The sequence below is a fragment of the Natator depressus genome, chromosome 23 (genome assembly GCF_965152275.1).
Source record: "Natator depressus isolate rNatDep1 chromosome 23, rNatDep2.hap1, whole genome shotgun sequence".
Taxonomy (NCBI): Eukaryota; Metazoa; Chordata; order Testudines; family Cheloniidae; genus Natator; species Natator depressus.
The window spans coordinates 22,699,782-22,725,222 of record NC_134256.1 but is presented as its reverse complement, the minus strand read 5'-3'; the positions used below and the strand labels follow the sequence as shown (position 1 = coordinate 22,725,222).

General features: G+C 55.8%; 1 protein-coding gene across 11 annotated transcripts in view; it reads left to right on the top strand.

The window, feature by feature from the left end:
• The window catches only part of WNK3 (WNK lysine deficient protein kinase 3), a 58,274-nt gene extending 33,049 nt beyond the window's left edge, over positions 1 to 25,225 (top strand). For 7 of the 11 annotated variants that reach the window (XM_074937666.1, XM_074937661.1, XM_074937662.1 and 4 more), the window contains 17 exons: positions 772 to 965; positions 2,130 to 2,261; positions 3,512 to 5,254; positions 6,591 to 6,655; positions 7,265 to 7,412; positions 8,557 to 8,673; positions 11,510 to 11,665; positions 11,758 to 11,809; positions 12,926 to 13,021; positions 13,705 to 14,453; positions 15,204 to 15,435; positions 15,780 to 15,889; positions 16,163 to 16,617; positions 17,281 to 17,492; positions 18,684 to 18,785; positions 20,348 to 20,550; positions 20,963 to 25,225. In XM_074937666.1, the coding sequence (XP_074793767.1) occupies positions 772 to 965; positions 2,130 to 2,261; positions 3,512 to 5,254; positions 6,591 to 6,655; positions 7,265 to 7,412; positions 8,557 to 8,673; positions 11,510 to 11,665; positions 11,758 to 11,809; positions 12,926 to 13,021; positions 13,705 to 14,453; positions 15,204 to 15,435; positions 15,780 to 15,889; positions 16,163 to 16,617; positions 17,281 to 17,492; positions 18,684 to 18,785; positions 20,348 to 20,550; positions 20,963 to 21,292 (5,096 nt within the window). In that variant the 3' untranslated portion in view covers positions 21,293 to 25,225. The remainder of the gene's footprint in view (positions 1 to 771; positions 966 to 2,129; positions 2,262 to 3,511; positions 5,255 to 6,590; positions 6,656 to 7,264; positions 7,413 to 8,556; positions 8,674 to 11,509; positions 11,666 to 11,757; positions 11,810 to 12,925; positions 13,022 to 13,704; positions 14,454 to 15,203; positions 15,436 to 15,779; positions 15,890 to 16,162; positions 16,618 to 17,280; positions 17,493 to 18,683; positions 18,786 to 20,347; positions 20,551 to 20,962) is intronic. The other 4 variants (XM_074937670.1, XM_074937667.1, XM_074937669.1 and 1 more) reach the window with 4 other exon arrangements.
• Positions 25,226 to 25,441: the final 216 nt, after the last annotated feature.

Here is a 25,441-nt window from a genome sequence, read left to right as displayed (position 1 = left end):
GAACACAGCTGCCTCCGGTTTTGAGCCATCGCAGGTCTTGCTGGGGTCGCGTTCACACTACCAGGGCGTGTTGGTGGAGCTCATCTTTAGGGGTAGCCCCAGCCTGAGGTAGAGGAGGGAGGGGCCTTGGGGTGATCTGTAGTCCCGGGGTGGGCTAACTCCCGGCCCAGACTCTGCCCTCACAACAGCGATAACAAGGCAGAAGGGGTGTCAGGGTCTCTCCCCATCTCCTGAGGGTGGCGCGCTCTGTGCCGCCCATGCTATGACTTGGTCCCCACGCCGCCACAGTCCCGCCCCCTCCTCGGGGTGGCAGGGAGGTGTTTTGGAGGGGCGGGGATTGGGGCAGTTGGTGCCTCTTGGAGTTCCTGCAGACTGGTGATAATTGCCCTGGTTTTTCTGAGCAGCCATCGTTTACTGTCATTTTGACCTCGCTGAGCAGCCTTAGATGTGAGTCTGTGAGCAGTGTGGCCTAGTGGGTAGTGCGCTGCCCGGCGGCCAAGAACAGCCGGCTTCTAGTCCCTGCCCAGTGATCCTGCTGGTCTCAGTGGCATGTTTCCCCTGCTCCGTAAAGTGCTTGGAGATGCACGCTAGACAGGAACTTGGTGATGGTGGTGAGGAAGACATAGGTCCGGAGCAGGACCTAGTGAGTCTTTGGTTCCTGTGTCCTCCCCCGCCCCGTTGTGTGTTAACTCAGCATTTGCACCTGCTAGGAAAGGACACGCCTGCCAATGTTGTGAGTGACTGACAGGGCTTTCCTGCCTCCCCATACAGCCGAGAGCCTGTCGGAGAAGAGTGCTGGGTCAGTGATTCTATCGGATGCCTCCAGACAGCACAGCCTGGCCTACACGGAGCAGGTGATGGGCTGCCCTCCACAGGCCTCTATCCCCCCACCGGTGGAAGCCGGCCTTCAGGGACATCTCTACCCATCGCAGCCGGTGATGGGACACTATCAGCAGATGGCTGGGGTAAGGTGCCTCCTCGGATCACCAGCCGTCATCCTAGGGTCCATGACTGTACGGTACACCAAGGGCGTCCTTAGCCACGCGCAGCGTGTAAGGCTACAGAATGGTGTCTCCAGCGCCTGGATTGTCCCACGCCCCAAAAACCCTGACCTGGGGGAAATCCCCTCCCTACCCCAAATCTGCTGACCCTGAGCATCTGAGCAAGGCCCACGGGCTAGGCTGTTAAAGGTACGTCTCCCCAGCCCACTGCAGTGAATCCCAGAGCCAGGATTGACAGACTCGGGTTGGTGCTGCGGCATTACAAATTGCAGTGTAGACGGTCCCACTTGGGCTCTGTGACCCACTCGCTTTGCCGGGTTTCGGAGCATCTCAGCACTGGCTCACTGGGACTCGGGCTCTGACCCACCCTTCTAGCAGGGTCCTAGGATCCGGCTCCTGAGTCGTGAGGGGCCATGAGAAGGGAATGTAGGGGACAGGTTTGGGGGTGCCATGAAGATGGGGTGTTGGGGATTAGGGTTGGGGGGTTCTGGGGAGTGGGTCAGAGTTGGAGGCGTTACGGGGGTAGGGTTGGAGGTTACCCATTATCTTTGGTGTGAGGGACCCCCGGCGCGTTACTGAACCGCCTCCCATCAAGTTCAAAACCATGCTGTGGCCTGGGGGGGCAGGGCGTCAGGGACTTCTAGGGCATGTCTGCACCAAACCCAGGCTCTGAGACAGGGCTGAGCTCAAGCCCCACTTCCGTCCACACACAAGTCAGTCTTTCTTGGGTCAGCGAATGCTCAGGGTCCGGGCCATAGGACCCTGCTAGTGGGGTGGGTCAGGCCCTGAGCCCAGCCGTGACCCGGATCGAAGCCCTGTCCTTCGGCCGTGTGAACGCAGCTCAAGTCAGAAGGGCTGCATAGCGCATTAGCTCAGTTGCGAGACCCGGGCTTCCAAGGCAGTGTGGACGCGCGAGCAGGGGCTTGGCTGCACCAAGTCCACAAGCCGCGTCCTGCAGATCCCGGCTTCGCGAACAGTGTAGATGTCCCCTCAAATGGGAGCCAAGCATCCACAGAGACCCAGGTAGGAGGGTGCAGCAGATCCGAGTCGGGGAGAGCACAGGTGGGGTCCGGTGGTGCTTTGTCATTAACAAGCTTCTTTATTTGTCACTGTCATTAATTAATGAAGCAGGTGCAGCAGCAGAACCTGGGCCACCTGCAGATCTTGCCCCCAGCTCTACCCACCCCCAGCTTGGCTCCACCGGCAGCTCCCCAGCCCCAGGTGTCACCTGGCGCAGTCCCGCAGTTCACACCGATAACGGTATGTCTGGTGTGCCCTGTGTGGCGCGGCTGACACACGAGGGGTGGCTGGTGCAGAGAAATCCTTGGCAGGTGGGGAAAGCACTGAACAGGGATGTGTGAACCCCAGGGTCAAGTCCTTCCTGGTTCAGGGACTTGAATCTAGGATCCCACATTCTAGGTGATTCCCTCACCATGGGGCTGCTGGCTGTTCTGGGGTGGGGCTCTGTCTGGCCCCGAGGGACCTTCCCCACCAAAAGAGGATCCTTCCCCTTGGAAAGTTTGAGTTTCCCTGAATCTGGCAAAATTTGTGGGGAAATTCCTGACTGGCCCCGATTGTGGTTAAAAGTCAGAAGAGGGATGGGCCGTCCCCAGTCGTCCCTCCTTCGACTTAGTACTTGCCGCCTTCTACCATTTGGCGTTTTCGTGGGCAGGGACCTCCTGTGCGAGCACCAACCCGCTTCCACCCTGCTTAGCCAAGATCGGAGCCTCTGGGGCACTGGACCAAAAGCAACTTATTTTGGGGGAATATAATTGTCCCAAGGGCCGGACGCACATTGGAGGATCAGCGCAAGGGGATCCAAAGAGAGAGCCCCGTTACTGTGAGGGATCTGAGGCATTTGAGCAGGGCTCTGCTGAATCCAATTTCTGGGCAGCTATTCCTTTCCCCAGGTTTCTGGCTGGGGGCCTGAGCCGTTTGCTTTTGTAAACTGAAGATGTTGAGCCAGACAGTATCCCGCCCCTGCATCCCTTGATGTTGCCTGTCTTTCCTGGAGTACCTTGCTCTCCTCATGTTAGATAAAAACTAGCTAAGTTCCTGGAGGATAGGTCCATTAATGGCTACTAGCAGGCTGGGCAGGGATGGTGTCCCTAGCCTCTGTTTGCCAGGAGCTGGGAATGGGTGACAGGGGATGGATCACTTGATATTACCTGTTCTGTTCATTCCCTCTGGGGCACCTGGCACTGGTCACTGTCGGAAGACAGGACACTGGGCTAGATGGACCGTCGGTCTGACCCAGTGTGGCCGCTCTTATGTACTTATGATGCTGTGCAGCAGGCTGCGTCCATGTCTCATCCCCAGAATGCATTGCTGCTGGAGATGCTCTGGGAATGCCCTCCTACTGCTCTATGGGGTATCTGCTGAGATTGTTTTTCCCAGAATGCATTAGTGCAGACGTGGACAGAGCCACGTGTTGTTTTGGGGTGGGGGGGCTGTGCTGTGATTAGTTTGTGTTTCCGCACCTGTAGCCCCCATGTTTTCTTTGCCACCAGCACCTCGAGTCGCAACTGCCCTACGGGGCCGAGGGGCAGGCGCTGGAGCCATCGGTCATGGCGGTGCCCCAGGGCATCCTGACAGCTGCCTCTCCCCAGGCCATGCCGGCAGCCAGCACGCAGCTGGACTCCACCACCAGGACCGGGAGTCAGATGGCCACCACCACTGCAGCCGAGGTCGACCCGACTTCTGGCTTCCTGACCCTCGGTCACAGCCTGGCACCGCAGAACCAGCCCTCGGCCCAGTTTGTTGGCAACATGCAGGGGATGGCCCAGCTCCTGCCTGCTTCCTTGGCTGGGCAGCCAGGGGCACCCATGCAGCAGGTTGCACCCATGCAGCAGCCGCAGCAGGTGGCATCGATGCAGCCGCTCCAGCAGGTTCCTGCCATGCAGCAGCCCCAGCAGGTGGTGCCCATGCAGCAACCGCAGCAGATTCCTCAGCAAACTGTACCCATGCAGCAGATTCCAGCCATGCAGCAACTGCAGCAAGTTGCATCGATGCAGCAGGTTCCTGCCATGTCCCAGCAGGTGATGTCCATGCAGCAGCCACAGCAAATTCCTCAACAGACTGCACTGATGCAGCAGATTCCTGCCATGCAGCAGCCACAGCAGGTTGCATCGATGCAGCAACCCCAGCCGGTTGCGCCCATGCAGCAGCCCCAACAGGTTCCCGCCATGCAGCAGCCGCAGCAAATTCCTCAACAGACTGCGCCCATGCAGCAGGTTCCTACCATGCAGCAGCCACAGCAGGTTGGATCGATGCAGCAACCCCAGCCGGTTGCGCCCATGCAGCAGCCCCAACAGGTTCCCGTCATGCAGCCGCCCCAGCAGTATGCTGTGATGCAGCCAGACTCCTTACTGCAGCCTTCCCTGGCCCAGCCAGCGCAGCCCATGCAGTTGCAGCTGCCGGGTTACCCGCCCCCTCAGCAGCCGCAGTTTGTGCGGCACACGGGCACCCTAGAGCAGCCGCAGGGGCTGCTGGTGCAGGAGCCAGACCAGCAGGTGGAACGCGTGTGTCCTGTCCCGGCCCCAGAGCAGCTGGCTTACCCGCTGCAGGCCCCGTACCGGCTGCAGCCAGCATATCCCCTGCAGGGTCCTTACGCTGACCAGCCCCCCTGCCCAGCCCAGCCGGCAGAGCCGGTGGCGTATGCATACCCGGAGCTGCCGGGGTACCCGGTTCAACCCCTCTACCCGGGGCAGCCTCCGTACCGGGTGGAGCAGGTGACGTTTCTGAGCCAGCTGGCAGATCCGCAGCAGCCAGCCTTTGTGCCGTCTCCTGGGGCGCTGAGCCAGGAGGCCGGCACAGAGCAGATGCCCGTGGCGCTCTCCCAGCAGGACAGCAGCGGCTTGGGGTACCCCCTGGCGCAAGGGCCGGGCGAAGGGCAACAGACAGCGCCGCCGGCGGTCCCGTTCCTCCCGCCGCAGCCCTCCGCTTTCGCGCCTCCTGCGATGCAGCCGCTACCTCAGCAGGCTCCTCTCCAGCCACAGCCGCTCCTGGCCACGGTCCCCACCTTGCTCCAGACCCTGTCGCCCAGGCCAGAGCAGCTGCAGCCGCCCTCCTCAGAACAAGCCTATGGAGTGCAGCAGGCAGCAGTGCACGTCCCCGAGCAGCCAGCCTACGTCCTGTTAGCAGCAGAGTCGGGGGTGTACCAGAGTCCGGCAGCCAGCCCTCTGCTCACCGCCTCCCCGCAGCCCGCCCTGAGCCCCCAGCTGCACCCACAGTACGGGCCGGGGCCCGAGCAGGTATGTGACCCGGCTTCAGACTGAAAGGGCACCGGCCGGGCTGGGAACTGTGGGGGAGAGCCACAGAGAGCCCTTCCCTAGTGCTGGGTGATGGTGAGAGGTAACTTGGTCACAGTCTAGAAGTATCCGTGCGAGGAACAAATATTTAATAATGGGCTCTTCAGGGTAGCAAAGAAAGGTCTAACATGAGGCAATGGCTGGCCTTTGAAACTAGACTGACTCAAATGAACAATAAGGCATACGATTTTAACGGTGAGCATAATTAACCACTGGAGCAGTTTACCAAGGGTCGTGGTGGATTCCCCATCACTGGCCATTTTAAAGTTGAGACGGGAGGTTTGTAGAAGAGCTCTGCTGTAGGTCAGAAGGAAGGATTGTGGGGCAGGTCTCTGGCCTGGATTATACAGGAGGTCAGACTGCATGAGCTCAGTGGTCCCTTCTGGCCTTGGGGTCTATGAACTCCCGGGCCAGCGTGAAGCAGCCAGGCTGAGAGCTTGCAAGCAGTCCCTGCTGAGTCCGACGGCTCGTTGACATGGGGAAATGCCGTGGTAATTCCACCAGTGGAGTTACACCAGGGCAACGCTCTTATTTTGGAATCATGGAAGCCTTTTTTAAAGTTGAGATTTTGCCAGCCAGTTTCCTGCCCTGGACAAGCCCGAAGGTCTCTGATTGACCCTGAAAGCCTCCTCCCTGGTGGGTGACCCTTTCTGAGTTTCCGTCCAGTCTCCAGGTTTAGCCACCATCCCGGAGAATGATTCCTCATGGGGTCATCCTCTGAAAGTGGTGTCACCAGGTGTCCCTCCCGTGTTCAGCACTGGGTCACTCTTTCATCCCTGCATGCTTCCTCCGCCTGGGAATAGCTGGTGATCCCAGCTACTTTTCCTAGCTCTGTTTGGAACGCTTTGCAGCTCTCTTCCAAACCTCGCAGACTTGCCTCCCTCACAACGGCTGGGTTTGAAAACCCACCAAACTCTTCCCTAACCAGCAGTGTTCTGTAACCTGGTGGTTGCTTCTTGCTCCCAGAGGGAAATTCTAGCTTTGTAAGAGCCTGGCAAGTTTGTCTCATTCTCCCGCACCCCGTCTGTGATCCTGCTCCTCTGCTCTGAAGCCAAATTCAGTCCCCCCCAGAGTTCTAATTTCCAGCCTGAATTGATCCCTGATCCCGGTAGTCCTTGTGCCTGTCTTATGTTGTTCTGGTCTTTGTCCAGCTATGCGTCCCATTGTACTGTTCCGTGTCTCCTCAAACACTTCCTCTCACAGTTGGTATAGCCCCATCTCCGCCAGTCCCTGGAGAAGGACTGAAATTCACTTGTTTCACAACTCTGTTTCCTGGCAGGTTTCCCAGCCTGCCACGGTGCCTGAGGCCCAAATAGCTGCTCCAAAGCCAGACTTGCTGCAAGGGTGAGTCTCCTTCCTCATTAATCCGAGAGCATGGGGGTTGCAAGGGGGAAAGGAATTGAGCCCGGTGCTACATCCAGTCTTTCTGCCCGTGTGCTGTGCGCATCTGGGGGGTGTGGCGGGAGCACATGTGAGCTGCAGTTCACAGCCCCGTCAAGTGGCCGCATTGACAGTCGGCCTGCCATCCTGCCAGCTGGAGGACTGCTGGGTCGGTGTGTCCCAGAAACCTCCGTAAAAGAATCCCCTTCAATTTATTTCTCCCAGCTCACGTCCCACCACAACGAGGGATATTATCGAGATAGACACACAGTCCTGTCCCTTTCCCGCTGCTTGTCTAACCCCTCTGAGGAGGCTGAGCCTTCCACAGCTGTGGCCACTGAAGTGATTCGATTTCCCCATCTCTCTTGGCCTGCGGAACTCATTGCCACAAGACTCCAGGAGAGGCCACGACAGGAAACAACAAATAAACAATCAAGACTTTGGGCAGGGAACTAAATGCGTCAACCTGTATCTTCCCCTGGGGGAAGATGGACTGATCCAGTTTGCTGCAGCGAGCCCCGTTCTGAGAGCTCATCCATTCACGCTTTTCTTCTCTCCCTGCTCTGCTCCTAGGCTAAATCCCGAGCTGGCTGCTTTGAAGGAAAGCTCCAATGCACACGAGCCCATGAGTGGCAATGGCAAACAAGACCGAAGTAAACAGAGGCGGGCGTCCTGCCCCCGGCCGGACAAAGGGACCAAATTCCAGCTCACTGTGCTGCAGGTTGGTAGCGGCAAGGGGGTAAAAGTCGGGCTCCGGGAGCATTCAACCTGTGACTCAGGACAGCTGACCTTTCACCGCAGGAAGGGATTAGAACCCAGTGGAGATCCGACATTCCTCAGCCATGTGTGCTCATGAGCTGCCTGGTTCCTCCAAGCTTCTCTGCGTGGAGAAATTGACCTGATCACAGTCTAGAAGTATCTAGGTGGGGAACAAATATTGGCCTCCTCCGTCTAAATTCAGACCAGAGATAAGGTGCCAGGGGAGTGAACCGCTGGGACATCTCACCTAGAGGTGTGGGGGAGTCTTGCTCGCGGGCGATTTGTATAAATTGAAATGGGCTGTTTTCCTAAGGCTCTGCTCCAGTTCAGCCTGGGCCTGTGTTATCCAGGGGGTTGGACCGGATGATCACAACGCTCCCCTCTGGCCTTGGGATGTGTGAATCTGTCTTTTGAAAGCAGGTTCCTAAGTCACTTCGGTGCTTTTGAATTTTTAACTCCCCAGGTTTCGTCCCGAGTTTGCTATGGCTGAGGTTTTTTTGGGGGGTGGGGGGTGATTTGGGAGCTGGGAGGTCACTTTCCTCTGCAAGGGGGCAGGCGTGCTGGCTCACCTTCCTGAGATCACCCAGTCACAGCTCACCTTATCAATTCCCTGCCGTCATTCGGGCCTTGGCCGTTCTCGTCCTCACAACAGTGTAGTCTCCCGAGGCCTGAAATGGGTCCGTCTGATTGATGCTGCTCTCACTGGGACTGGCCAGAGTGCCTTTATGCTTAGGTGACGGTGCCCACGCTCAGGAGGCTGGCAGTGGAGTTAAAGCCATACTGTGTGCTTTACCCCACCTTGGCAGGGCCTGAACGTCACATGAGCCCGTCCTTCAAAGCCCCATCAGGCTTGCTCTCTCTCTTCCGTGTCCGCACTTGGAATCAGCCCTCTTGGACTTTCACACGGCTGTCTTGGGGCCTGATCCACAGCCGTTGAAATCTACTAGGGGCTTGCTTTGGCTCAGGGGAGGGGATGAAGGCCTCCAGGTAGATCAGAGTCCCGAAGTCGGTCTTAAAAGCAGAATGTTCCTCCCCTTGCTCCCTGAGATTCCCCCCCTGGAATCGGGTCCCCTTGCAAAATGCTGGTGTTCTGCTTACGTCCCCAGGTGTCTGCGGCTGGGGATAATATGGTCGAGTGCCAGCTGGAGACCCACAACAACAAGATGGTCACCTTCAAGTTTGATGCTGATGGAGATGCGCCCGAGGATATTGCTGATTACATGGTGAGTTTCCCCAGCTGCAGCCCTGCTTGGTTGGACCCTCTCCTGGGGAGCAGCGACTCTGGAAAAGATTTGGAGCTCGTGGGGGAGAATCAGCTGAACACAAGCTGCCAGGGCGACGCCAGGATCAAAAGGGATAATGCAGTCCTGGGCGGCATAAACAGGGGAATCTTGTATAGGAGCAGAGAGGTTCTTTTACCCCTGGATTTGGCCCTGGTGCAACCAATGCTGGAATACTGCATCCGGTTCTTGTGCCCACTGTGACAGGTTGGACCCCCATTCTGGGATGCCACCTGATATACTGGGGTTTCACTGAGCCCGACCTTTCCACTAGCCTGGGCTCCCTCACCCTGTCCTGCTGTGCCAGGCCCTCAAGCCTCCTCTAGTGCACACACACAGGTCGGGACACGCCCAGCTGCAGAAAGACACAGACACTGAAATCAGCTCTACTTGGGAAGAATCAGTTAGGAAATTGCCCTGCACTTAAGTGCACCTCCCCTCTGGAGTGTACCCCCAAGATAATATTGTCTTGTGCTGTATAGAAAGAGCTGGACAGCACTAGCTCATAAAAATTCGCTCTCTCCCTCAATGTGGAGAGAGATATGCACAGCTTCTTCCCCCCCCCCCCCCCCATATGAATTGCACAAACTGGGTTTTGAAATAAACAAGAAATAAATTTATTAACTACTGGCATAGCAAACAGAACAAAGCAGATTGCTGAGTAAATAAAACAAAACATGCAAGCTATGCTTAGTACGCTCCAAAGAAACAGGTTACAAAATGCAATTCCCTACCCTAAATGTTGATTTAGGCAGGATGCAGCTTTTCTGTAGCTCAGAGTTCCAGTTATTTCCCTTTACAGACTAGACTCCTGTCTTAGTCTGGACTCAGCCCCTGCCTTTCCTTCAGCTTAGTTCCTTTTTCTCTTCAGGTACTTTCCACAGTCATTCCTCTGGGCAGGAAGGCAGTGAGGGGAGAGTGCCGATGGCCTTACCTCCCAGCCTTCAATAGAATTTTGCACAAGGCGGGTACCTTTTGTTTCCGAGGTGTGACCTCCCCCTCCTTTTTAGTGGAAAATCACTAGAAGTTTAAGATGGTGTTTAGTACCAGGTGACAGGACCACATGACCTAGGAGTGTCACAGCAACAGAGATTAGTATCTTCAAAGTCTTATTGTTTCTTCCTAATGGCCCATCTAGGCCGGTTGTCTGGTGGATGTCTCCCAAGTACACACACCCTAACCTTAGATACAGAAATGATACAGGCATACAAATTGGATAATCACCTTCAAATCAGATAATCAGACAGACCTTTCCAATGATACCTTACATGAGCCATCCTGCATAAAATACATCTTAGTTATGCCTGATTCATATTACAAGCATATTTCTATAAAGAATGTGGAGTGTCACACCCACACTTCAAGGAGAATGTGGATGATCGGGGAGGGGGCGGCGGTCAGAGATGAGCCATGAGAAGGGGTTAGAAAACCTGCCTTAGAGTGAGAGACTCCAGCTGCTCCATTTGTTTAGCTTTAGAGAAGGTGAAGGGGTGACTTGATCCCGGTCTATATGGCTCCACCTGGGGAACAAATATTTAATAGCAGAGAATGCTCTGAGACAGTCCAATGGCAGGAGGCTGCAGCTAGACACATTCAGACTGGAAATAACAGTGCGAGAAATTAACCATTGGAACAACTGACCACTGGGTGTGGCGGATTCGCCATCCCTGACAATCTTCCAGTCAAGATGGGAAGTCTTTGCCGTAAAGATCTGGTCTGGTTCAAGCAGGAATGATCTCGGGGCAGTTCTTGGGCCTGTGCTGTGCAGGAGGTCAGACTGGATAGTCGCAATGGTCCCTTCCGGCCAGGGAAACAATGAATTTTCCTTCCACGCAGACAGCCTTACCCTTTGGACTTCCTTTTTGAACGTCTTCCCACCATCCTGGGCAGCTCAGATGCTGCGCTGCGGTGGGAGATTGGTCTAGTGCGTTGTGTCACCGTGCCCGTGAGCTTTGAGGTTCTCACCTGGGCTCTGTGTCATACCTGGGCTGATTTTCCAAGGTGGACAGTATGTGATCTAGGGAGAGGGTGATGAGGGCCACACCCTAGGGCTAGTTCCCAGAGCCACCTTAGACTTGGATAAGCCATCTAGGGCTTGGTTTTGCTACATCTTGCTGATTGTTTTGGTCCGTTCCAAAAAAAGCGGGTCAGGCTGAATCTGAAGATTATTAAAATTCCAGCGAATCGACAACATCAGTTGGGGGCGTTAAAGGGCTAGATTCACAAAATTGGGGTGTGTGTGGGGGTAGTCATTGGACTGTGGATTCTAGGTAGGTCTCCCATGGTGCTTTGCCTCGCTGTTGGGCTCTGTGCATTCTGGGATTTTTCTTGCTGTGCATTGTGGGTCCCTGGAGTTCTGAGAGTTGGGAGTCAAACCTACAAATTCCCACGATTCCTTACCTGCCACGTCAGGGCTGGTCTCTTTTTTGGTGAGCCAGCACTTTTTCAAACCGCTGTCAGCCAGCATTGCTCCCAATATGAGCTGTTCCTCTCTTTCCTAATATGCTTGGACCAGCAGCGAAATTGGTCAGTTCCCACCTCTCTGAGCAATCGGCTCAGGCTCTCTGCAGACACAGGCAAGCATTGTTGTATCAGGCAGACTCGGGGCACGTTATTGAAGATTCCTCTGCAGCAGTGCGAGCTAGGGAGAGTGCCTTTTGTAATAAGCGAAAGCTGAAAATCTGCTGAACAGTTCAGGTATTTGTCCAATCCCCTGGCTGTCGAGTCCCACGCTTTGGGAAATGCTGATTGAACTGTTGGTTGTTGGTCCCCCCATCAGGTAGAAGATAACTTTGTGTTGGAGAGTGAGAAGGAGAGGTTTGTGGAGGAGCTGAGAACCATTGTGTGCCAAGCTCAAGAGATCCTCCGAAGCCTGCCGGTAGAAGAGCGAGCGTCTGGCAACGATTCCGTTCCCTCCGAGTCCAACAGCAGCCAAGTAAGAACACTGCTTTATCTTGGCATGTCTTTTCGGCTACGTGGGCACCTCAAAAGCTTCATTGTTTATTGACCTGTTGGTTTTTAATTCAGACAGGATCGTCCGAGCAAGTTCAGATAAACCCTGCCTCCACTCAGACTGGCAGTAAGTACCTTTCAAGAACCTTGAAACACGGGGCTGTTGGCTTGGCTTTGAGCCCCGGAGAGCTGGAAATAAGGGAGACCTCACTGGGTTCTTGTTGAAATGAATCTTATTGACCCTCTGCTTTCCCCACCCTTCTCCCAAAATTTTTTGAGAGGGGGCCATGCTGTCACCGATTCCCAGACCTTGCTAGTGATTGCAAGATCAATCTGTGGAGTTCTGGTGTGAGGTTCATAATAGCGAGGCCAGTTTTCATGTTTCTCTGTTTCTCTCTGGGGCACATAATGACCTTGGGGATTCTGGGGTTAACTCAAGGAGCTCAATTTATTTCGCTTACCAAAGAGAAGATGAAGGGATGACTTGATCCCAGTCTGTAAATATCTACGTCGGGAACAGATAGTTAATAACGGGCTCTTCAGTCGAGCAGAGAAAGGTCTAACACCATCCAATGGGTAGAGGTTGAAGCCAGACGCAATCAGACAGGAAATGAGGCATGAAGTTTTAACAGTGAGAGTCGCTAACCACTGCAACCATTTCCTGGAGGGTCACGGCGGACTCTCCATCACTGACTCTTTTTAAATCAAGATGGGATGTTTTCCTGAAACATTTGCCCTAGGAATTTTTCTGGGGCCGTTGTCCGGCCTGTGCTCTACAGGGGGCCAGGTGGAATGATCACACCGCTCCCTTCCGGCCTCGGAACATATGAATCTGTGACTCCATTAATGTAGAGATATCCTTGTTTTTCACGCTACAGGGATGTTGTCGTGTATTTCATTGTTTTAATTCACTTCCTTTTAAGTCTTTCCTTCAGCACGGTACAAAACAACACTGTCGTCCTACACAGCAACCGCGTGTGTTATTTAAACCAGTCCGTCAGGGCGAATTCAGCAAGTGATGCTCGCGCCAAGCAAAGCAGTTAGCTTAGCCTCAGTGTCCCATTTGCCATGCATGATCCACGCGTCTGATATTTCCAAGGCAGGCAAACCAGACCCACAGAGTGGGGAGGTCGGGGGCGTGCTTTGGCTGGCCGATTAGCTAGGACAGAAATGCACTAGACTTCCACTAGTGACTTACCTGCTGGTAGGTACGAGTGACGCTTCCCCTTTCATCTTTCCCCAGACGAGTGCGCTCCTCAGTCCTCTCCAGTCGGCCGCTGGCGATTCTGCATCAATCAGACAATAAGGAACAGAGAGGGGCAGATGCCGGGTGTTACCGGTGAGCAGAGACTTCCACTGTGGGTGACGGGAGGTCAGAGAGCAGAGGGAACCGAACAATTTAGAGCGAAGGCCTGAGTCAAAACCAGCCAGAGGCTTTCTCTTAGCTTTGGCATAAGCCTTTGTAGCCCACGCAGTAGGGCTCATGTGAAGGGCCCAGGTTTGGATCCTGGTCTCAGCTGGGGTAAGACAGGGCACTGGACAGGGTGGGCTAATGCTCTGAGAAAGTCCAGAGAATCCTCCCTCTGGATGCCTGGCTGGTGGGTCTTTCTCCCCTGCTCATGGTCAAACTGATCGCCAGATTTAGGGTCGGGAAGGAATGGGTCTCAGTTGCTCTGAGAAGGGGGAATTGCCCTGAGTGTGACCTGACTCGGTGATCTTGCCTGAGTCTACAGAGAGCCAATTGCTCAGAGAGGTGTGAACTGCTGTTAGTGTGACTGATAGTCATACAGCCTGAGTCTGCTGAGAATCGGGTCTCTGTGAAGATCCTTCGGCGGCAGGGGGTCCACAGATATTTCCAGCAGCTCCCTTCACCTTCCAGCCGCTCCTTCTTAGGCACTTAGTTTGGGAAGACCCCCACAGCTGTCTTTACTGATGATGACAGACACACGTACCTGCTAGGGGCTGAGGTCCCTGTTCAGTGTCTTGGTCGGGGTGTAACATTTCCCCCTGTGGTTGTTACAGGTCCGGACAAGGAGAATGCTAAGGAGACGTACCCACAGGGTGGGCTGCTGGCTGCCGAGAGCCAGGGTCCCAATGGCAGCCCAAAGGACATCGCGGCACCAGAGTGCCCCGGCTCGAAACCTGAGCGGCTGGCGGAAGGAGACGCAGAGACACTAGTGCCTCTGTCTGCCAACGACAACTGGGCTGGGCCGGAGACTGGAGAGCCCCCTGCCCCACAGCCTGGCGACTGCCCTGTCGGCTTGGCAGTGGCCCACGCTGGCGAGCCGCCCCTCCTGGCCGAGGTCCCGGCGTCTGAGTGCCAGTCCCAGCAGCCTCCGCAAGAAGGAGACACCTCTCTGAGCTCCAGCGCCGGGCAGGTGCAGACGCCCGGCTCAGAACCGGCCCCTCTGCCCCCCTCGGTGCCAGAATCTGACGGCGAGGGGCCACCCAAGATGGATTTTGTCGACAACCGAATCAAAACCCTGGATGAGAAACTAAGGACGCTGCTCTACCCAGAGCACAGCTACTCCGATAGCCAGAAGGACACGCAGAGCACGGAGTCCCCACTCTCCTCGGCTGAGGATACGCTGTCCTGTGCTGGGCCGGAAGCGCCAGCCGCCGTCCCCTCCCCGGCAGAGTCCCAGGGGACTGACGCCTTCGAGGGGTCTCCGCTGCCCCCCGCCGAGGCTGCCAGCCAGGCTGCTGGCTCGCCAGCACTGAGACAGGACCCCGACATCATTACGGTCGCGCCCAGTGACCTCTGTCTGCACGTGAGTATGGAGGGCATGGGGGGACGGCGGGTATGGCTCTAGTTACGGTACCCGGGACACAACACTGGCACTGGGGGGGTTGGGGCCAAGATGTTCTGACCCCCCCGGCCGAGATCGGGGCTCCCTTCTGCCGGGTGCTGCACAGACCCCTCCCCCGGCCGAGATTGGGGCCTCCTTGTGCCAGGCGCTACACAGACCCCTCCCCCGGCTGAGATCGGGCCCCCCCCTTGTGCCGGGCACTGCACAGACCCCTCCCCCAGCCAAGATTGGGGCCTCCTTGTGCCAGGCGCTGCACAGACCCTCCCCTGGCTGAGATCGGGCCCCCCCTTGTACCGGGCACGGCACAGACCCCTCCCCTGGCTGAGATCGGGCTCCCCCTTGTGCCGGGCACGGCACAGACCCTCCCCTGGCCGAGATCGGGCCCCTCCTTGTGCCGGGCACTGCACAGACCCCTCCCCTGGCCGAGATCAAGCCCCCAATGCACCGGCCCTTTGGAAAGTCCTTTGGATACATGCGGTGGAGCAGCAAGGGGGTCTGAAAGTTGGGTTGGGACAGGATGGTGGTTCCCGAGCCCCCTTCACCCTCCTCCCAGTGGCTGTTTTCTGGGAGATCTCCAGGGCACCCAGCAGTTAATTCAGGGAAGTCTGATGCGGGGGGCGCCAGGGGTCCCCTTTGCCTTGCGAATCTGCGGCTGCCCCGTCCCACTCAGGCGCTGCAGCTCTTTCTCTTTCCCTCCCGTGTCTCCTTCAGGAGCCGTCCCCGGAGCCTTCCTCCCCGCCGAACCCCGAGGCCTGCCCCGCTGCAGTAGCCAGCATCGGAGCCGTTCATCTGCAGACAGGAGGTGGATATTTTGGCCTAAGCTTTACTTGCCCTAGTCTCAAAAACCCTATTAGCAAGAAATCCTGGACTCGCAAATTAAAAAGCTGGGCGTTCAGGCTCCGGCAATCCACCAGCTTTTTCAAGAGATCCAAAGTCCGCCAAGGTAGTGTGCTTAGAGACAGGGATCTACCATAGGTAAAGCATCCCTTATGATTTCTTTCCCCGCCCACTCCGCCTCCCCTCCGCGCCCGTCATTTCACCCCGCACAGCCATCGCCGCTTTCCTTTTCTCGGGCTCCCCCCGCTTCCCCGCATTGTTTTCCATTCCACCTAGAAGCGTAAGTCTCGGGGAGGGTGGGGGGCTGGGGAAAATCGGCTAGCACCGGGGGCGGAGCGTTGGACGCGGCATCACTCTTGGGAGGTGCGGCCCCCGTGGTGCGGTTCCAACCCGCGATGCCCTCCCTTGTTTCTGCTCTTCTTTTCTTCCCGCTGTGGCGCCCCTTGGCAGTGGAGGCAGAGGAGACGAGGATGGAGGGGCCTGCCGAGCAGGCTGGGGCGAACGAAGCCAGTGGGAGGTGGAGATCGGCTTCGGTGTCCTATCAGCGAGGTCGCTTCCAGGTGGGTCTTGCCAGCCACGGCCTGGCTCCCTCCCCATGCCCCTGGCTCTAATCCACCAGACCCTGCTCCCCTCCCAGAGCCGAGGAGAGAACCCAGGAGTCCTGGCTCCCAGTCCCCCCTGCGCTAATCCACCAGATCCCACTCCCCTCCCAGAGCCAGGGAGAGAACCCAGGAGTCCTGGCTCCCAGCCCTTCCCATCACCCCTAGGCATGACCTCTTCAGGGCAGGGCCCTGCCCTTCCCAGCTAACCCTGTCCATCTCTGATTGTCCCAGGTCACCTCCGTGCCGCAGCAGCCAGCTCCCTGTGCTGCAGACGCCGGACCTGACGCTGCCGGGCCGGAGGAGCCTCAGACGGACGATCCAGGCACCCCCCCGCCAGGAGAGTCGCTCCTGTGGGCTGGCCTGGCCTGCGAGACGGATGCCTCTTCCCTCACCCCGGAGCAGGAGCCGGAGGAGCTGTCGGCCACAGGGAGCAGCACAGAGCCGTGGGCCGAGGGGCCCGTCCTGAGGCAGCCCAGCTCTGACAGTGAGCTGGGCCCCGAGGAATCGGGGGAGACCCTGGGGTCCGGCAGGGACCAGTGCCCCCCGCTGGCCGAGGACCGCGCCGGCCATGGGGCCATGCGCCGCAGTTCCCTCTTCCACTCGGCCTCCTCGCCCATGAGCAGCGATGACGAGTCTGAGCTCGAGGACGAGGACCTGAAGGTGGAGCTGCAGCGGCTGCGGGAGAAGTAAGGGGGCCTGGGAAGCCCGACTGTGACCTCCAACTCTCTTCCCCCCCATCCTGCACAAGGACCAGGGCTCTCCTCCCCCAGGGCTTCTCCTCCCACACGTCCAGCCCCTGGCTGGGGTGGGGTTCGCCAGGCCCCCCAAGCAGTGAGGCTTGGGCTGGAGAGGTACAGGGCAGCTGCTGGCTCAGGTGCTGTGCAGATTCAGACAGGGTCACTTCACATCTCTCCGAGCAATCGGCGCAGGCTCTGTGCAGACTCAGGCTTGCCTCAGTCCAGTCCTGCTTTGTCCTTTCAGAGCCAGCCTGGAGCGAATTGTTAGGACCATTCGTTGTTTTTCCTCTTACGCCTAGAGGTCAGGATCGGGGCCCCGTTGGGCCGGGTGTGCGCAACACCTAGAGAGTGGGTCAGGAGCTCACAGTTTAAATATGCTAGACAGACAAGGGGAAACAGAGGCATAGGCCGGGGAAGTGGCAGAGCCAAGAAAAGAACCCAGGAGTCCTGGCTCCCAGCCCCGCCCTGCTCTAACCACTAGACCCCACTCTCCTCCCAGAGCTGGCGAGAGAACCCAGGCCCCCCTGTCGGAGCAGCTGAGTAGCTCACTTGTCCAAAGCCAGTTCCTGCTGGTTTGGGGACGCCGTGCTGACGGCTTTTCCTGCCCCGCAGACACATCCAGGAGGTGGTGACGCTCCAGGCCCAGCAGAGCCGGGAGCTGCAGGAGCTGTACAAACGCCTGCACGCCCTCAAAGACAGCAAGCCCGAGCTGTCGGAGCTGTCCCTGCAGCCTGCCTCCCCCCGCCGGCCTCGCTCCTTCAGAAGCAAATTGCGCAGCCGGCCTCAGGTCCTGACGCACGCCGAGAACTGCATCGTCGCCACAGGTAAGCCAGGAAATGAGCCCTGGCCAGCGTGGGGCCGCCCTGGTCCCTTCTGGCCTTCCAGGGTGGGGATCAAAGGGAACTGGCATTGCACAGGGGACCTTGAGGCCAGAGACGAGCCATGGGGATGATCTGAGGGTTGGAAACCGGGCTTTAGCAGGAGCTCGGTTGCTCTGGCTCGATCCCCGCCTCGATGTACCTGCACGGGGAACAGATATTTGCTAACAGGCTCTTCGGTGTGGCAGGCGAACGTCTCCCGCCATGCCAGGGCTGGAAGTTGAAGCTAGCCAAACCTATAAACAATGGCCCCTGGCTCTGAGCGAGGTGCTTAGATTTCAGAGCAGAAGGACCATTGCGATCATCAGTCCAGGGGCTCTCAACCGTTCCAGACTGCCGGACCCCGCTCAGGAGGCTGATTACTCTTGCGTCTCCCCAAGTTTCACCTCGCTTAAAATCGACTTGCTTACAAAATCAGACCTAGAACTAGACAAGTGTCCCAGCCACAGCGGTATTGACAAATGGCTGATGTTCACATCTGTACCAGATGGCTGTAAAATAAACCCCTTGGGCTAGAACTATTGCACTGGCAGAGCAGTGTGAACCAGGCGTTGTCTGTGTGACATGTTAGTGGGCACTGATTTCGCTGGTGCTTTTTATGGAGCCTGTTGTAAAACTAGGCAAATCTCTAGATGAGTTGATTGACCCCCTGGAAGCCTCTGAGTACCCCCAGGGGTATGTGTAGCCCTGGTTGAGAACCACTGATCTAGTCTGACACAGGCCAGAGCGTGTCCTGGGGCTGACCTCTTAGGAGAGCGGCCCACCTTGACTGAAAAGCGCCCAGCGATGGGGAATCTGCCATGCCCCATGGGGAATTGTTCCAGTGGTTAACGACGCTCATCCTTAACGATGTACGCCTTATGTAATCTGCCAGCCTTTACAGAGGAAGCTGGTATATGTATCCCCATTTTACAGCTGGACAAACTGAGGGACAGAAAGGTCGTGACTTGCCCAGGGTCACCACAGCAGGGCCAGCTGCCCTGAGGGGGCTACTGACTTTGGATGGAGTGGGGGTGGGGTGCGATTGACCCCCCAGATTAGGTTGTAGCCCGGGGTTGGTGGCTCGTGGGAGCTGACGGGTTGGAAAGCGAGTGGGTTACGTCGTGATTTTTAACTCCATCCCTCCCGTACGCACAGAGTGCTGCTGCACGACCACCGCCGCCTCCATGATTGACTATCAGCTGAGCATCCAGGCCCGCCTGCTGCATCAGAGCTGTGCCCCGGGGGAGCCCAGCCCAGGTACCTCTGCGCCCCGGGGGAGGGGAGGCGCTTAGCCAGTTCCGCTGCAGACAGCCCAGGGCGGAGGCAGCCCGGGCTAAGGATTAAAGCACCAGATTAGGACTTGGGAGACCTGGGTTCTGTTCCCGGCTGCTCAGATGAGTCGCTTGGCCCCGGCCTGTGCCTCGGTTTCCCCATCTGTGAAACCAGGGTGAAGATACTGGCACCCCTGTGTACAGCACGTTGAGACATACAGATGGAAAGCGCTTTGTGTGAGCTAGGAGCCCTTACGAAGAGACCCCGCTAGGCTGCTCTGGGATAGCCTGACCCAGGGGGAAATTTCCTCTAGCTGGTGGTTTGGTTTGTCTGCGTCTGTCTGATTTACTCCTCTGGCCCCTCTTGGGTCTGCGTAATCTAATTCTCTGGCCACAGCTGGTTCTGTCTTTCTAACCTACTTTTCAGATCCCCATTGGTTCGGGCTCGGGGGTGCTTCCAGCCCCATTGCCCCAGTATCTGGGCCCTCCACCCTGTACTTATCTGCTCTGCTGCCCCCCGCCGCAGGGCCCCCCGCCAGTCTCGGTGCACAGACCCATAGTCTTCTAGCACGCAAGCCCAGGCGGGCACGTTGGATGGTGCGCTCCGGCCCCTGCCCAGCCCAGCGAGTTCCACCTGGCACTGAGCCCAGAGGCATTAATGTAAAGTGGGGCTGAATCGCTGTTTGAGCAAGAGAGACCCCGGTGCCTCCTCCGCCCCAGGACCCTGCCGTGACAGGGGATTGATCACCTGAGCCGGGCACTGTACAGTGTGTATTAGGTGTATTACGGTACCTCCTAGGAGCCCCAGCCATGGCCCACCACCCCAATGCGCCGGGCACTGTACAAACCCATAACAAAAAGATAGTTCCTGCCCCCGCAGAGCTTCCCGTCTAAGCACTAGGGACCTCGCTACTGCCCTTGATTTCACGTGCAAGGTGCCCAGATATTACGGTGATGGGTGTCAGGATTAAATTCTTGGATGGCTGGATGGGTGTGCGGGGGGGGGGGGGGTGGATGGCTAGATGGATGAGGGTGTGGGGGGATGGAAGGGTGTGTGTGGGATGGATGCATTTGGGGAATGCATGGGTGTGGGGGGGATGGAAGGGGTGCACGGGGATGGATGGATGAATGAAAGGACATATGTGGGGAGGGATGGGGAAGAAGAAGGAGAGAGGGGCGGGTGGATACAGGGGTGTGTGGGGATGGATGGACAGAGGGGCGTGGCTGGGGATGCATGGATGGTTGGCTGGAGGAATGCAGTTGGGGATGGATGGACCAGAGGAGTTCGGATGGGGATGGATGGATGGGTGGATACCAAATCCTCCCCTTCCCTCCCCCTCTCTGCCTCACTTGCCCACCCTGTAAGACACGGGCTGGCCCCGTCTCCAGGGAGCCGTGAGGGCCAAGAACTTGGCTGGCGTTTACTCAGCTAATTCCTCCCCCTGGGAACGGGGAACGTTGGCTAGCTGTGGGTGTTGCTGCCCATGCGAGGAGGGCCATGGCCACCCTCGCCCTGCCTAACCCCTTCTCTGCCCCTCTCCCCGACAGAGCAGCTGTGTGCTGTCAGTGGGACTGCCTCCTGCCAGCAGTCCCCGGCCAGCAAGAAGGGGATGTTCACCGACGACTTGCACAAGCTGGTGGATGACTGGACTAAGGAGGCGGTCGGGAACGCCCTCATGAAACCCAGCCTGAACCAGATCAAACAGAACCAGCACCGGCTGGAGGGGGACAGCTGGAGCAAAGCCTGCGAGGTGAGAGGGGACGGTTGGGGGCCAGGACACCTGGGTCCTGTCCCCGGTGCAGGGAGCGGAGTGAGGTCTAGTGCTTAGAGTGGGGGTGGCTGGGAACCAGGACTCCTGGGTTCTGTCCCTGGCGCAGGGAGGGGAGTGGGGTCTAGTTCTTAGAGCAGAGGAGGCTGGGAGCCAGGACTCCTGGGTTCCCTCCCCGGTTCTGGGAGGGGGGTCTAGTGCTTAGAGGGGAGAGGCTGGGAGCCAGGACTCCTTGGTTCTGTCCCCGGCGCAGGGAGGCGAGGGGGATCTAGTTCTTAGAGCAGGGGAGGCTGGGATCCAGGACTCCTGGGTTCTCTCCCTGGCGCTGCGAGGGGAATGGGCTCAGAAGTTTCTGATCCATCTGACTGCTCTCTCTCTCCCCTTCCTCTTTTAGAACACGTCCTCATCAGTGGGCTACACCTCCACCTGGATTTCCTCCCTCTCCCAGATCCGCGGGACTGTGCCAGCCTCCTTGCCCCCCGGACTGGCCCTCCCGGCTTTCCCCAGCGTCCTGCCGCCCTACGGCATGCCCCACGTCTGCCAGTACAACGCCATGGCAGGGGCGGCTTACCCAATGCAGTGGGTGGGTGTTTCGGGGATGGCTCAGCAGTCGGTGGTCGTCCCCTCCCCGCCCATCGGACCCTTCCAGCCTGGGGGCAGCATGCTGGGATTCCCGGCCTCCCCAGTCCCTAACCCAGCTACCATCCCGCCTGGTCCCAAATGAAGCCAGAGCAGGGAGCTGGAGGCAAACAGGGTGTTGTCGTACTCCCCCATCGTGGCCTGCAAACCGTGTGGATTCTGGTGTGGCTGACGCCCAGTCTGCCAGTGGAGGCGATTTGGCTCAGCTAACAGTGACTTGTGGCACGGTTCCTATCCTCCCGGAATACTTGATTTGATTTGATTTTTTTAACCAGCTTTGGTAAACTCGGCTCCTGCGTCTCATGCTCCTGAGATGTGATCGCTTCAGAAAGAAACCTCCATTTCACCCCTCTCTGGCGGAGAAGCTGTCCACCTGCATCTTTTAAATAGCAGACGTGATGGTGGGGAGGAATTTCTGATTTGGTTTTAAGTTAGTTTATGGAAAATGTGCTCCTAGAACTCACGTCGGTTTGAGCTGCGGCTGGGAAGTTTAGAAAGAAAAAATGTTTTGATCAGTGCAGCTAGCTTCTGCCGAGTTCTAAAGACCCTCCTTCCAACCCTGAGCCAGGAGGATTGGGGACTGAAAAAAGGGTTTCCTTGATCTCACCAATCCTGTCGCTGTGTCAGGAATATCCTTGAGCCATTCAGGGCAGCTCCGTGCAAAACCAGCAGCTATTTCCTCGTTCCTCATACGCACACTTCTTTGATTTGAGCAGCTGAGAGATGCTTGGGTAGTGTTTCCTGTTGAAATGAGTTCTGGTTTTGTTATTTTTGCAGCAGACACGAGTCTCAGAGTGGGGGGGAGTTGCTGGGAGGGGGCTATTTTAAATCTCTTCCAATCTCAGTCACCCCATCTGGGACACAGATTTGGAGGTGCAAAATTAGACAGGGCAACAGACAGTGTGCACCTCTGTGCTGTAGAGAATTTGGGAGCAAACGCAGTGAATTGGGGTCTTACTTTAGCCCTGCTAAACCCTGTGCTTTTGCAGCTGCCCTCGTTTTGAAAAGCCTGCATTTCAGAAGCACTGGCTTCCAATGTTTTTCTATCTTAGGCGCATTTGAAAATACTGCCTCAAGTCCATTTTCGAAAGGGACTTTTCCTGATTTTCAAAGGTAGAAGGAGTTTAGTGGCTTAACTCATTGATTTCAATCGAATTTAGCCACCTAACCTTCTTAGTGCTTTGTGACTATGCTGGTAGGCACCTGTTTGCATCTTTACTCTCCTAAATACCTTTGAAAATCAGCTCCTACGTCTCTTTTGAAAATGGCACTTCTGAAAATTTCATCCTGCGTCATCCTGGCTTTGATCTTATAGCTCATATTTGACCCCTTTTGGGCTCTGAAATCTTAAGCACCGCAACCTGAACATGGGGGTCCTGTACACATTCGACTTCGCGTTATGATCTGGAGCACATTCGAAACGGCTCACTTTCAGTGGGTTTGTTTCTTTTTAATATTCTTTCCCTTTGCAACCTGCCTCCAAGGCCTGGGTTGTAGATAGCACATGTCCCCTGATTGCAGCCCTGCAGTGGCTATGCTCTGAGAGAGTGCTTTCAGAGAAAGAGACTAATTGAGGCTAATGGAGATTTTTTTAGCTGAAGTTTGGTTTACGTGAAGTGCAGCAAATCCTCTTTCTCCGTCTCACCTGATGGGCCCACTGACTTCAGCGCCGGTACCCAACTTGGCTTCAGTTCCTTATTGTCTTTGCAAGGATTTTAGCACATGGGGTTGGGTTAGATTTGTGGTAGGAACAGGGACTTAAAATCACTTGCCAAAACTCATCCCATCTCCCCTTGGCGTTGCTGTCTCGTGGCCTTTTCTGCATCCTGAGTTTCAAACAGACATTTCTTTGCCAGGTGGTTTTCAAGTCCGTTGGATCTTGCAAGGCTGGGCCCTTTGTCAGATAGGAACTTTTCAGATGTGCCAAATGCTTCTGCTCCACCCTGAAAGCCCCGCTTAGAACAGCATTAGGAATGGACCCAGGTAGAGGTGCAAACTCGGCCCCATTCCATGCCCCCACCCCCGCTCCCCCTGCTTTGTCTGCCTGCAGCCACTTGCATTGCCTTATAACTGCTGTCTCCTAAGGTTTTTGTCAGATTTTTACTGGGAAGGGCTGCATGTCCGAGGGTGACTTGACACCAGTGGGTTTAACTTTTTTATAGCGAACACGTGCAGAAAACAAACCCACACACAGATAGCGAGCGGCGTTTGTGAAGACCCGAGAACAGCGTTTCTCATCTCCCTGGGATTTTTTGGATTTTTTTAAGACATTTCAGTTGTTTTTTGGCTGGTTGTGTTCACTCCGTTAAAAACAAGTCTCAAACGGTGTAGGCACTTGGACTACGAAGTCTGGTTTTGTTTTCAACTTGGAGGAGAGGGTGTTTGGAAATGGGAGGTGCTTGGCCTTAGCTTTCTTCCTTTCCCCAAAGCACAGATCTGCGAAACAGCCGTTGGTTTTCCGGTGGGAGGAGAAATCAAGGGCTTGTCTGCTCTTGCAAGGCTGCAGCAGGAGGGATTTTCCGTAGACCCGGGCCTAAGACTCTGAACTAGCTCTGGGACCTGATTGTAACTGACACCAAAACCGGACAGAAATCCGAGTGCTATGCAAGTAGAGTGAAAGCACACCTTAGTGTGCATCTGTTGGTCTGGCTGTTCCCTTGTAGGAAGACGAGAAAGCTGTACTAAAACAGCCGTGTTTACAGGAGGGACGGGGCTGGTATCCTATCTGTAACTGACCCAGGTAGAGTGGTATAAAATCAGGTCCGAAGGATGCTTTTGGCTTTGACCCTGCTAATTGTGGAGCGCTCTGGCCCTGATCCAGCAAAGCAGAAGTTGAAGTGTGTGAGTAATCAGGGACAGGAACAGTTAATTGGGAAGAGTCCATGCACAGACAGACCCTTAGTGACACTGGGAATCTAGCCTTGATTCAGGAAGGGTTTTAAACAGCAGAAGGGGAGGGTGTCCCAGATCAGGGCCCGACAGCAGAAATGACTGCAGTTAGACCGGGAAAACACCTACTGTCTGTATGGACCAGTCACTTGTGTCTGTTTCCTAGGGCAAACTACAAGTCCTTCGAAGACTGCAGTCCCTCCAGATGTATCCTCTCTATCATGAAGTGTCTAAGCAGCACGCTAGAAATAGATGCTGTAAATCTGATGACAAACCAAACCGCGCCCCCAGCCCCCAAAGAGTCAGTAGCAGCGTTCCGTCTGTATGGAACGGTTCATCTTTTCGTTGGCTGTAATGTAACAAGGAGCTTTCTGGGTCCCACGTGGCATTTTTATTTTCTATCCAGCATGAAGGATTTGAAGGTGATAAACAAATGTGAAATTATTATTATTATTATTATTATTTTTTTTTTTTTTTAAAGAGACGTTTTATTTTCCTGCTGTGACTCTTTCAGGTGGAAGTCTGCCAGGGTCAGCGTCCAATGTAACGAATGGATCAGTTTAATAATGGGCTGGTTTGGGGTACAGTCTGCTGAACCTGGTGCTTTTTACGTTTGCTCTTGGTTTTATCTACCTCATTTTTTTTAGTGCTGTTTGAATCCAGCCTCCAGTTTCCCAATGTTGCTTTATTTCCACCCCTCGTCTTATGGGACTTCAAAGTGACATTTGATCTTCCGTTTTCTCAGTTAATTATTTGTGTAGCGATTGCATTTGCTCTCTTGAGGCAAATCCCCCCCTTGAATTAGCTGGATGAATGAAAATATGATTTAGACGCTGCACCGTTGACCTGGGATCTTTGGTAGCGCATGTGAAAGCTGGAGCACCGATCTGCCTTTCAGTAGCAACAATTTGAAAAGCTTGTTTTATCCACAGAAGCATTGCTCATGAATTATTTGTGTCCCTAATTAAGCCATCAAAATAAGCCAAGCCACTGGCATTGTTCCGTGGGGCGTGATTCTTAACGTCCCTTTAAGGTGTTTTATTTAATAGTCGTTAAAATGATGCAGTCTATCTGTCCTTCATTTTACACGTTCTTACTCTGTAAAGGTGAAATGTTTGGTGAAAACTATGTTAACCTAAAATACATTTGGATTTTTGTTTTTTAATATTTTGTTTCTTTTTGGTGGTTACAAATCTCCAATTCATCCCAGGGGCAAGTGGGGGTGTGTGGGTTTGGGAAGGGGGGGAGCGGAGACACAGGCGAAAATTCTCCACTTCCTTCGCCAACCACCTCCCCCTGGCCAACATGAATAGACCTGTGGGGGATAAAGGGGGGGGGGGGATAG